Source organism: Tripterygium wilfordii, chromosome 23, assembly GCF_013401445.1.
Source record: "Tripterygium wilfordii isolate XIE 37 chromosome 23, ASM1340144v1, whole genome shotgun sequence".
Classification (NCBI taxonomy): Eukaryota; Viridiplantae; Streptophyta; class Magnoliopsida; order Celastrales; family Celastraceae; genus Tripterygium; species Tripterygium wilfordii.
The window spans coordinates 12,089,362-12,102,610 of NC_052254.1; the positions used below are offsets into that span (position 1 = coordinate 12,089,362).

The 13,249-nt window shown below is 36.4% G+C and overlaps 2 protein-coding genes across 2 annotated transcripts; both read left to right on the top strand.

Annotated features, from left to right (window-relative positions):
- The first annotated feature begins 461 nt into the window (after positions 1-461).
- On the top strand, positions 462-1,513 carry LOC119993180 (ethylene-responsive transcription factor ERF003-like). The gene is made up of 2 exons (XM_038840180.1): positions 462-771; positions 848-1,513. The coding sequence occupies exons 1-2, from the start codon at positions 689-691 to the stop codon at positions 1,302-1,304; spliced, it is 540 nt and encodes a 179-aa protein (XP_038696108.1). The 5' UTR covers positions 462-688; the 3' UTR covers positions 1,305-1,513.
- A 7,922-nt stretch (positions 1,514-9,435) lies between these two features.
- On the top strand, positions 9,436-10,858 carry LOC119993182. Its single transcript, XM_038840181.1, has one exon. The coding sequence runs from the start codon at positions 9,505-9,507 to the stop codon at positions 10,651-10,653; it is 1,149 nt and encodes a 382-aa protein (XP_038696109.1). The 5' UTR covers positions 9,436-9,504; the 3' UTR covers positions 10,654-10,858.
- Positions 10,859-13,249: the final 2,391 nt, after the last annotated feature.

The window sequence follows — 13,249 nt, forward strand, 5'->3', positions numbered from 1 at the left end:
TGGAGTTAGAGAAGTGGGATAATTTTCTGAAATAAATATATACATGTCCGAAGAGGGTCTTTAATTGGACTGAAATGTCTCGTTTCTCCATCCGCATAGTTAGACTGAACTAGCCGAGTAAGAAAGTCCGGTTTCTGCATCCATCTGTGATGATATGTGTTGAGGGCGGACTCAAACAATTCAAATTTAACTTCAAGGAAATTTCTATTCTCTCCCACTTTTTTATGCATAAACTAGAAACTTTGCAGTCACATAAAGAATCTTGTTAAGACTACGACTTTAGAGTTCAGATATTCTAGGACATTAAAGAAAGGGTACCAAACAAAGCTAAAACAGCTGAAACAAAAGTTATTTATCATGGCCATGTGAATTGAATTTGGTCACTTTGACATTTCACTTCACATATTAATAATCATCAGCAATTGCAAGTGCAGCCAACTGGTGTTTTAATAGAAAAGAGAAAAAGAAGGGCATGACCCAAAACCCCTTCACCTTCATATGGGACCCAAGCATGCTCATTGGTTTCCAGAGAAGGCACAGAGAGAGAGCCTTTCTACTACAAAACCCATCTCTCCCCCACCATTTCTAGCGCATCACACCACACGCTTTTTTTCTTAACCTTTCAGTCTCTCTTTCAGGCATTTCGTCGAACACTTTCTTAAAAAGAAAATATCTCGCTTTCCCTAACATGGCCAGACCACAACAACGATATCGAGGCGTCCGACAAAGGCACTGGGGTTCTTGGGTCTCTGAGATACGCCACCCATTGTTGTAAGTTCGTCAACAAAATCAAATCACCGTCGCTTCGACGTTCTCTGTTTTGAATGGTTTCGTTTTTTTTGTGCAGAAAGACTAGGATTTGGCTTGGCACGTTTGAAACTGCCGACGATGCCGCGCGAGCCTACGATGAGGCTGCAAGGCTAATGTGTGGACCAAGAGCAAGAACCAACTTCCCTTACAACCCGAATGCATCGCAGTCGTCATCGTCAAAGCTGCTCTCTGCGACATTGACAGAAAAACTGCATAAATGCTACATGGCTTCGCTTCAAATGACCAAACAATCTGTTCACGAGAAGCCAAAAAAGACACCATCTTCACACAATATCACCAGTAATGTCATTTCTGTGAAGGGTATTGAAATGGGTTTACTGCCATTGCCAGACAAGGGAGAAATGGCAGTTCAAGTGGAGAGTCCTCAGCCTTTTAAGCTACTTGAGGACGATCACATTGAACAAATGATTGAAGAACTTCTTGATTATGGTTCAATTGAGTTATGCGCTGATTTCCCAGCACAGGCTCTGTAATGTGTCTGCTAATGCAGACAGGTATTTGCTAATTTAACTCATTTTTATTCAACATTGGCAGCAGGGCTCATTCAAGAGTACTATTGGAAAGTTTAGAACCCAATTTAGGTCCTAAAACTATGTTTTAAGTGACTAGATTATCATTATGTTCCTCTTAATGTACTGTAAATCATGTTATATATTATAATGTTATGGCTTCTCTGTTTCAACCTTGGGTTTACCTTTACAGTGGACAAATTTGCACTACATTGATGAAGAAAACTCTTTTTTTTTTTTTTCCTTACCGAGAACGACATAAGACAAGCACGTTATTTAGATAATTGACATTGGTCTAAACTTGAACCGTCACCGTGCATAGAAGTTTCTCACCTAATGACATAATAAATCGGGTCAAAACCCAGTACATGATCACAATGGTATTGCTCCTGACGAGAATCGAACTCAGGAGATCTCAAATATACGCAGTTTAACCCCAAAGATATTCACTAATTAAACTATCATTCAAATGTTAAACTCAATCATTTTCAGGTCAAACAGTAATGTTTATTAATACTGTGTACTACTGTTCTTCAAAGGAGTGTCATGTGTCCTTTGATTCCAGTCAAGAAGAACAGAAGCAACTTTTGAAGATCTTCTGTGGGAAATTCTCTATTTTGGGAGAAGAAACTGATTTATTTTTTGAAAATTGGACTCACGAAAACCAAGATTATAGGCCACTAGGACAGTAGGTTTTGTATTTCTTGCCAATTAAAAGACACAGAAAGTAGCACAAAAGAACAGTTTTTTTCTCAATTTCCATGGCATGTGATGTGGAAGCAGCGGTTATATTTCTTTGTCTGTCAGAAAAAAAAGTTGTGAGCAGATTTCAAAGACGTTTGACAAAACCAACAGCCTCTTTGAATTGTTGGGTTTGAAAGGGTTTATGGTTTTGTTTTCAGCAGAGGACACGGCCTTTCACGGTTGGATTACTGCTCTTAAAGAAAATGCTATTGAGTATTTTTTTTTCAAGTGATCTTTCAGGCCCATCTCCTTTTGTATCTCTTAATGTTCTCGTATGATAGTTTCTGTCCTGTTGGTGCGGAATGCGGATGATGATCATGTATGTTCCCAACGTAAGGTATTGTATATTTTATTTCAGGAAATGTTCTTATCTCCCTCACTTGAACTCATGATCCCGTGGATGTGGGAAAACGAGTACTAAGTACCATCTAATCCTTTTGCGTTGGGTTGGAGTATAGATGATGATCAAGGTATATTGTAAATATTTAATAAATGATTATATCCCCCACTTGAACCCATGATATCGTGGAGATGGGATCGATAGTTTCTAGTCTCTTTCAAATGAAACTTGATGATTGTCAACCTGTTTGGAAATTGATTTTGTTCCCCACAACTATGAAAATATTTAAAGTAGGCTTGGGGTTTAGACTCATTATTATTTTGTTTTTCTACTTTTGATTCAGCAAAGTTGATTAAAATCATGGCATGCTCCTTATAAAAAAAGAAAATCATGGCATGCTAGTGAGTTTGCCATCATTACTAATTTGAACCATTAATTCTCTTTTCTTTTTCTTTTTTTCTCCCTTCTATGTAAGACCTTATTATTACAAGATAATATAGTAAAAAAAATCTACTTTATAGACTAATTATTCTTGTTTTAGGCAAACCCATAAAAACTTGCTTTATGGTTTTAATTACTAGTAGGCGATAAAAATGACTAGATAAAATTAATGAATTTGATAATTTTGGCTCTTGGAAAAATAAAAAAAAAATAAATTATGGGAGTCAAAGGTGAGATATTTCTCAGAAGAAAAAGTAGTCAAGGCTATCCAATCATGGTGGGTGTATAGAGAATCTCATATGGAAATCAATAATGCATATTTATTTATGCTTCTTAATTTTCTTTTCTAATAAATTAAACCCAAAAACAGGAACATGAGTTGCATTTGTCTTTAATAATGGGTCTCCATGATCATTTCTGTGTTAGGTGCCTTGGATCTGGTGAGTCATGCAAAAATCCAAAAGGAGCAAAACCTTTGATTGTAAGTGAAATAAAAAGTTTGGTGGCCTACTCCCCACTCAAAACCCAAAATACTTACAACCCCTTTTCTTGATAAGCTTATGGGGAGGGATATTTTTGTTTGTATGGTCTCTTAGATACACACAAAAATTAGTTGTTAGGTCTAAGTAGGTGCATGTCATGTCTCATTAGTTGCATAAGTATTCCTCTTCTTAATTAGTTCTTCCTTCCATGACTTCACATGGATAACCATGTGCATGCCAACATCCACATGGTCCTAACAACTCCTTTCCTTAACTATGTTGTAAGGACAAACAAGGGTTGGGACCCATCTCTCCCACCAATCTATCATAACCCCATTTTTATTTTTGATAATGTGGAACCCAATCACCTATTCACCAGGCAACTAACTGATAAATATCGGACTACCCTGCAATCCTCATGGATCAGTTGAGACTTGAGCCGAAGCCCAGTGCGAAAAGATTATGTTAAGGTGGCATTCGCACATGTTAGTTTGAGCAAGGACTACCCATCTCGCAAATTTTGATAATGAAAATATCCTTCAAGCGTTGTGTGGTAGTTTTTTTTGAATCTAAAATAGTAGACAAATATATTGCAGAAAATAACAACGGTATCGGACTTTCTTTTGATGGCTACGATCATAGCATCGGTTTGTTTGTACTACCAAATCAAATGAATGGAGACTACAAGCAGTACTGGGCTTGGGCATAGTGAATTCAAGGTATGGGCCTGATACTGGACAATTTTAATAAGGTTAGAAAGCTACGTCCTCAGTGGGCTTACGTTAACATGGCAGGCCCAACTATTGTAAATAACTTGAGCCAGGTAGGAATACGGGCTCGTAGTAGAGTAGTAGTGCACCTCTTATATGGACCGTTTGTTACGTGCTTCAGACCCAGACTACACACTTTCTAGACATTTGATAAGTCGTAGACTCGTAGGTTCATTGTAGGGCCCGAAAACAACCATTTTAAGATAAAATAGTATTTATTTATGTTAAAGTATTCTAGATAACATAAAAACCTGTCCATTTTTTTACGGATATTTTTCATAATTACTAAAATTACCCCTCAATAAGATGCTAATACGTGTCAGCATAATAATAGAAAGGGAGTGATCGGATTGAGGAACATCTCGGCAAACCAAGTGTCACTTCGGCCTGGACTCCTCAGTGCAGCCTATCAGGCATAAATCTAGGAACCCTATGTGACTATAACACCTCGATTACCGAGAGGGAATCATTATTGAATATGTAGTGAATCGAGAGGGGATTCACCACCGATTATCACACTCACAATCAAGGCAATCAATTATTTTAGATTCATATAAAAGGGAACCTCCACCCAGGTAAATGACTCTCACAATTTCACGTTTCACTATTAGCTAAAGAGAGAGTTCCTAATACTAAGCAATCTTCGTAGTCTTATTATGTACCGAACTGACTTGAGCGTCGGAGCATCCCCGGAGATACATCTTGGGGACCCCCTAGCTCATGTTTTCTCTTACGAGAAAGAAAAGCTACTTCCTGATCTCGAGTTCGACCACATGATATGTCGACAAAGCCGGGCAATCGAGTACTCGAACAGTCAAGGAATCGGTCCAATTTTGAACGTGATAAATTATATTGTCTTATGTTTCCTTAGCAAATCTCAAGCCACATATATTATGTAAAATTAAAACCTCTTATTCATTCTTCTTTTCTGTCTTTTCCGTACAAATACTAGTATGCTTGCTACTATTGACTTAGAATTCTTGCTGAGAATTGAAAAGTCCATTAATTGCTCAGAAACAAGTGATTCTGGTCTGTGTAAACATTAAAGATGGTCAAAGAACGTGATTTCATTGACAATGGAATCAAGTATCAACTATGACTTGGTCTAATCCTAAAATTTAATCAGCAGTTGCTTTGACTTGTTGACTTTTGTAGAACTTTTCATCAAAGGTGGGAAATCAATACAAATATAATTACGAATTTTTGTGAGAACCAATGAGTTTTTTCCTCTTTTTTTTGGAGATTTTAAAAGCCTACCTAGCTATATAACTGTAGTGCAAACCATGAAACACAATCAACTTGTCCCACTTCCGGTCGCTACTCGCATGGGCTTTGATCCATCTTACCTGTCGTTATAGTGGTGCAGGCTGTTTGGGAGATTCAAGATTTACTTTCGGTCAACTGTCCAAATGGCATATTGTTGAGTTGGATGATTTTTCGGTTACCAAAAAAAGGAAAAAAATTAACGTTATGTTTGTGTTACAACAAAGGGATGTAATGACTAATGAAAATTGTTTCAAGTCACATTACATTGTAAATTCCTTAAAACAATATTTGCATTCATCAATTTATATGCAAAAGAGTGTAGCTAACAAATTTGTCTTCAGGATACAATGGAGCCTAGAATTTAATATAAATATTTAATTAGGTTTTGCACTTCTGGAATCAAACCATAACAGTACTTTTAAAGAGCAATATCAAACTTCTTCATTTCTGTATTGATGAAGATGATGGTGTACACAAACTGGGGCATGCAAATGATGCATTATATATTGAAACCAACGTTCACATATATATTATCGGCTCATATTAGAAGAATTACGTAATACTTAAAAGCTCCAAGGAAAGAGGAAATTATGTGAGAGGGGAGCGTAACGTACTAGTCGAGTATTTAGGTAGTTGGTATAAAAGGGTTACTAATGTGGGGTTGGTTATTTTTACATGGGGATATAATTATATTTTCGAATACCTAGATAGTTAGTATAAAAAGGTTAAAACCCTAACCGAATATATGACTAGAATTTTTATATTGAAAACAATCGTAGATCCTATGAACGTAGGTATATTGTCGAATCACGTAAATCATGTGTTTTTTCTTCTTTCTTCTTTTACTGTTTTCGATTACAGTGCTTGTTTGTTGCTCTATTGTTGTTTGATTGTTTGCGGATGACCCGTAAAGCAACGTATTCTGTACTCATTAGGAACCAGCTGGCCAAATTAAAGCGAAAGCAACACTTTGTACGGCACAGGAGAGACACAGTGTTGAGCATCATTATCGGCAATGAAAAAGGCTTGGCTAGTGCTGCTTAGACAATAATATTTTTAGCTGATTTCCTCTCTTTCTATTCTTATTTATTTTCAAAGTTTGACAACAAATAAAACCAGACATTAATATATTGCTTTTGGTCTATATCCATACCTCTAGATCATGTTTGCTAAAAAAAACCTAGGGCAAATGTATGGTTCTTGCTATAAAGAGTTGCCATGATTGTCTATTTATCTCAATATTGGTATATTTTGCTAATCCCCTTTTGTATTTTTTTTAAATCTGAACTCAGCGGCCGCTATGTATATATAACTATATAATACTTCACGAGGTTTTGGGAAGAGCTTCAATTTTTTGCTGCAATTCTCCTCCATAATCATGTTAAATCATGGTTTTTTTTTTGTTTGAAAATGACATATTCTAATTTAGGATCTAAGAATTAGTGTTTGGAGTTTAGGTTTCTTATTTTACTTTTTAGCATTTAGAATTTTGATTTTTTTTTCTTCAAAATCTACTATATTCTAACATTATAAATACTGTAACACTCAAAAATATATTCTAGTTCATAATTTAACATGGTTTGGGACACAATTGTAGCAAAAAAAATTATTGCTCCCCTATCCCTTTCATGAGAACGTTATGTAGTTGTAAGTTGTAACGACGAGAATATCTAAATTGTCTGGATTTTTTTTATCTCACATTGGCGAGGAGAGAAGCCATATCATATCATCATTATTATTTACTAACAGAATCTTCTCAGTATTTAATCATATAATTAAAGTCTCTTTCTTTTTTCTTTAGATTTGGTGGTACCTACAACGTAATACGTAGTTTCGTAGAACGCAATTTCTATGATATTTTGTTAGAGGGTGATGCTTTTGAGATTGTAACTGCTACGAACAAGACGAATTGGCCCCTCAGACCTATATTATGTTAGAACACAATTTCTCCTATAGTGGTTGATACCCTGACCTCTCTGGGACGCTCGGCCGAATCAGTATCGGAGACGTTGGAGTTGGTTCCCCCTCATTCATATCCTACTAATCCTTGATTGTAATCCCGTTTGATTAATGCAATTTCTTCTTTCAAAAAACAACGTATACATCCTCCGCCAATGGACTGTAAGCACGTGAAAAAGTTAACCACGAAATCACGGGACCATCTAATTTTCTAACACGGGTTTCTTTAGTTTAGAAAAGAAGATAACAAAATTTCAAACATTTGGTGCTTTTGTCGTTTTGACTTGTCTACACTTGTTGTGACACGTAAGACGTGGCGAGGTGAATAAGTAGATTGCCCCAGCAGATAATAAAGATAGGGCCTGACAAAAGATAATAAAGATGGGGAAATTTCGTTTGGTGGATTGGCCGTAGAAAGTTGGTCCTAAAAATAACATAAAATTAATTGAAGTTTAAGCTCAAGGGATTAAATGGGATCAAAAAAGATAAATATCTCAACAACGACTGAGATTTCAATCATCTGAGTCGCAAAGGTGTATGTACAGGATTTAATGCGCATATGATGGGGATCTCAATTGCTGAGATTCATAACACTTTTGAAATGGGGTTTTGTGGTTTCTTATTTCCTTACCGTATCATTGGCTCTCCACTTTTATGACCATAAAGAAGAATATACCATCACCAATATTAATTTCATGAATTATGTCGGTCATTAGATTATTGAACTTTGACTCATGAAATCGTGAACCAAAACTATAATCATTATATGGATTGGCATAACCCTAATTATTGTCTCGTTGGCTCGGTTGACAATCGATTGGATTATATATATGTGTGTCAAATGTTCGATTCTAATGAGAAGCATATTTCTCAACGATATTTAAAAAAAAAATTCTAAGTTTAAATATTGACTGCTCTAGGTCATGGGATCGAACATAGTTGTTTTTATAGGCAGTTGTTAGTGGTTCTTAGGTTCATAAAATGCTCTACTTGTATATGCTATTCGATTGGATTATGCCAATATCATGTGGGATATTGGTCTTGACACTAAGTTCAATTAGATAATAGTCCTAAAAGTGGATGAAACGACAAGGTTTCACACACTAATTAAATGACTTGCCTCTAATTGTTCAATTGAACATGTGTAAACTTAAAGTGTTTTATAAGGTGGAAGTGTAAGGTATGGACTTGTTTTGTGAATGTCCTTACACCCTTTCTTCACACGATTAGCCACCAATAGAGATGTCATTTGTGGGTTTTAGAATGAGATATTTGATCAATTCATATGGTCCAAAAGAGACTGAGTTGTGGCTCTACTTAACGTGAATGACACTTCCAATCCATGAAAGATTAGGAGCAATAAACCAACATGTGGGGGCCTACACAAGAAGAAGAACATATGTATGTCACTTAGACTGCCCTAATAAGATATATTTACCCAATTAAAAGTTTTTTTTTTTTTTTAAAGGCCCACAGGCCGCACACACGCTAAGCCATGTCTGAGGGGCATGAAAGCCACTACAACGGATAGAAAACTATCCAAATCTCAAAACCCAAACCCCCTGAATGAGAATAGAACTTTGGACCTAAAGGTCCTGGGCAGATAACCTGACCAACCAGGTTATCTCTCATTCTATACCCAATTAAGAGTTTGATTGTGTATGCCACACTCTACAAAATCCTCCCATCACAATTAGGCCCGATTGATACATTGTTATGCAATAGTAATGGGAATCCAATTACCACTAATTATATTGGGGTAAAACGTAGAGGAGATTCTCAACTCTTGTTGTCTTTTTGGTTCAATGAATTTATCATTATTTTGATGACATTAAATTAGAGAGTGTCTAGGATAATCCAATCAAATCAAATTAATAACATATTTGATTTGACCAAATTAACGTACAAGTTAGAATTGGGTACCATTTATAGCCTACTTGCCTTGCGAGTTGCCTTCTCATGTATATCTCAAAAATGAGAATAAAAAAGTCCAAGTCTTCCCTCCTTTTTTATGTCAGAGTTGCGCGTTCAACTCTGACTCTCTCTCTCTCTCACCCCTCATAATTCACAAAGATAAACTTAGATATATAGATATATAACCCCCAATCCATAAACCCTTGAAACGAAAACCTTACAAAAAGCAAGAGTAATTTACAACCCAAATGTCCCACCAAACCTCTCCCTTCCCTTCCTGCTTCCGCCCCTCCACCACCGCCGCCGACGAAATTCACCGCTGTCCTCCGACGCATCAACCGGCGGCATCCGCATCTGGCAACCCAACCGTCAACACCTGCCTCTACCAGACTGATCTTGGGATCTTTTCCGTTACCTGGTCCCGCACAGTACTTGGCCGCTCACTCCACCTCAATCTCCACCCCATTGACTACGCCGCTGGAGGTGGTTCCTCTCCCCTGTCTCTATCCGACCCACTTTCTCTCTCTACCTTGTATTTTCATCTCCACATCAAGCACTTCTTTTTCTGTAAAAAACATGGATCCAAGAAACTTTATTTTATCGACCAAGAAAACAAGAAGACTAGAAGACCAACAGTTCAAATCTTTTGGGATCTTAGTAAAGCGAAGTTCGGATCCGGATCCGGCCCAGAACCTCAATCTGGGTTCTATATAGCCGTGGTTGTTGACGGCGAAATGACGCTCCTCGTCGGCGATTGTACCAAGGAAGCTTATTCGAAGACCAAAGCGAAAAAGCCGGAGAGAAATCAAGGTCTTGTTCTCCGAAGAGAGCATTTGTTCGGAAACAGAGTTTACACTACAAAAGCTAGATTTGGGGGCAAGAACAGAGAAATTTCGATCGATTGCAGAGTCGACAGTGAGGCTAGATTGTGTTTCAGCGTTGATAACAAAAGGGTTTTGTTAATTAAGCGTTTGAAGTGGAAATTTAGAGGGAATGAAACGATCGAAGTCGACGGTGTCCCTGTACAGATATCGTGGGACGTGTACAATTGGTTCTTCGACGAGTTCAAAAATGGTCACGCTGTGTTCATGTTCAGGTTTGAAGAAGAAGAAGAAGAAGGAGAAGAAAAAGATAAGAAAGAAATCGAAGCTTGTAGTGTTGAAGGGAATGAGAAAAACGGCGTCGTTTCTTGGCAGCAAAATTTGGAGTGGAGAAAGATGAGGAAGAGCTGGTTGAGGACTGCGAGGAGCTCGTCTTGGTCGTCGATTTCGATTTCTTCAGCGTCGAACTCATCCGCCTGCAGCTCGTCGGTGATGGAGTGGGTGGACGCGGAGGAGACCGAGTCAAGTGGGCCCAACAATGGCTTCTCTTTGCTGGTTTATGCATGGAGGAAATGACGACAATAACGACTTCTTCTCTAACCTCCTAAACGACGTCGTTCCAAAATGTGCTTTCTAAGTTCCTAACCCATTTGTTTTTTTTAATTTACATATTATATCCTGAATGAAAAATTAGAATATAGATTAGAAATCAAGGATTCTTCTTCATTGTAATTATGATTATTTTGCCATTGATGAATGGAAAAGTAGCATTTTTTTAACACGGTAAGGGGAGATATTGTATACATAAGTGTCATCTGAGTTACTCTATTTAGGGGCGTTCATTTGGTTTTTAATCGAAACAAAAATGATTCGATTATGATATTTTAGAATCCATAATTGGTCCATATATGTTCAGATAACCAAACCGAAATAACCATATTTTTTTGATCGGATCAATTCAGTTTTCGGTTTTTGAAGAAATTGAAGAAATATGAATAAATCTTAAATAAAGGGAGAGAATATCCCATGATCGAATCCTACTTCATCTCACAAAGTTTGATAAAAATTCATAATAATGATAATAAAATATATTATCTCATCACAGTTAAAATAATAGTCACCATAAGTTTCAATTAATCAATCTTAATTTATAATTTATGTAATGATTAGGTTAATTGATATCTTAATTTATAATTTTTTAAAGAGACATAATAAGAGTTTTACAAATACTACTTGGCCGACCTCATAGCGTCTCAACAATTCAAAAATATATAACATATATATACATATATATATATGTATTTAAAATCTAATATATACATTATATATAAGATATATTATATTATATAATATGTAACATATAGTATATAGTATATAATATATATTAATATTTTTCGATTATAACCGTAACCGTAATAGAAAAAATATCCGAAAATTTATTAAAATGTTAACCGTATCCAAAACCATAATAAAAAATCGAATAACCACGATTGTGGGTAGGTTGTGGACACCCATCGTGCTTGTCAACAGTTTTTTTTTCTTATTTTATTGAAAAATTGTTGTCAAAATGTTTTGAGGTTTCTCTATTCTATGGAGATGAGAGGAAATTTCAAAGATTGCCAAACGCAGAAGGATAGGATGCAAGTGTGATGTGTGTCTCTTCTTTATTGGTTGTTTTTTTTTGCCCTTCTAATTTTTTAATAACTACGAATTTGGTACGGCATTAATTATGGTTTGATCAATCCCAGCCGGCCACATGCATACGACAGTATTGTACCTGAGAAAGAATCACAACGGCGCCGTATGAAGGAGGGGCAGAATATGTTGACCAGATGCCTCTGAAATGGAATCAATGAATGGTATTCTGGTTTTGTCCGTGGAGGACCAGTCAGTTTCGCCACACTCGTGAAACAAAGAAATCATATTCACATGCTATCGTAGGATTCATCATCCCAAACTTGATTCACGCAACTCAATCGAGTGGCATATAAACAACGATCCAATATTTTTCACAAAATCAACGTGTTTTCTGGTCTAACGACCAATGATCATCCCAAATCGGATTGACATAACTCAATCGAGTGACATATAAACAAATGTTCAATATATCTCACAAAACCAACTCATTTACTAGATCTAAGAATCAATGATGACGGTTCAAGAAGGGCAAAATTGTATGGGCCTTTGACCCTAAACGAGTAATATTGTTTTGTGTTGTTTGGGTCGAATTTTCTAATAGAGAACCTGAAAACACTTGGCATGCCTATAATCTTCTTCGATTTTGATTACAATTTTAAATCAAAAATAATTATTTGTGTCGTACTCGAACAAAACGTACTCTACCGTGTTTATTATTTTATGGTGGAGAAACAGGTTGGATGTTGCCATGTAGGTTCCTGTAGCCAGGAGACTAAATAATGTTGTTGTTCTATAATTCTATTTAGGTTTCTGGATATTCTATGCAAATTATTGGACTTGATTTCAATCAGTCAAATATTCAAGGTTATTTTATTATTGTTTGTAATGTGGCTGCATCTTCTAGATTTCAAAATGACTTTTATGGCTTTTTACGCACCAACAGCGAAAAATTAACGTGTTTGATACAACATTTGAAAAGTAGCATATATGTTGGTATAGTTTGACAATGGACTCAGTTCTCAGCACGAAACCTAGAAATCGATCACTGATCCAATTTGAGTACCTCTACAGGGTAGACCTCAACAGAAAACTGAAGAGTAACGGCAGCAAGTGATTGAGTTCAGTAGTTCCTCATATAAAATTATTGACTCTAGAGATATAGTAATATGGAGAAGACAAAATTGTTTCAAGCACCGGCAGAACCAGAAGCGCCCCTTGTTTCAAAGAGAGGAGGACGGGTTAGTCACATTTCATTTGACGGTTAGAGGCGAATTGAAGTGATAATTCTAAAGATTCCCCAGGGGAAAAATAGAGATGTCTCCTAAGTTACCCGTAATATGTGGAAGTATCGACGTAATTTCATAGAGTCATTCGGTCTGAATGCTACATGAAGAACATAAGCCAGATGAAGGAACGGGAAGACCTAGGATGTAGAAGATCATAACATGAGCGATTCGGCAGATTTGGATTCCTATATATATATATATATATATATCCACGTTAAAAAATGGGGTTTGCCCCTTTTGTTGTGTGA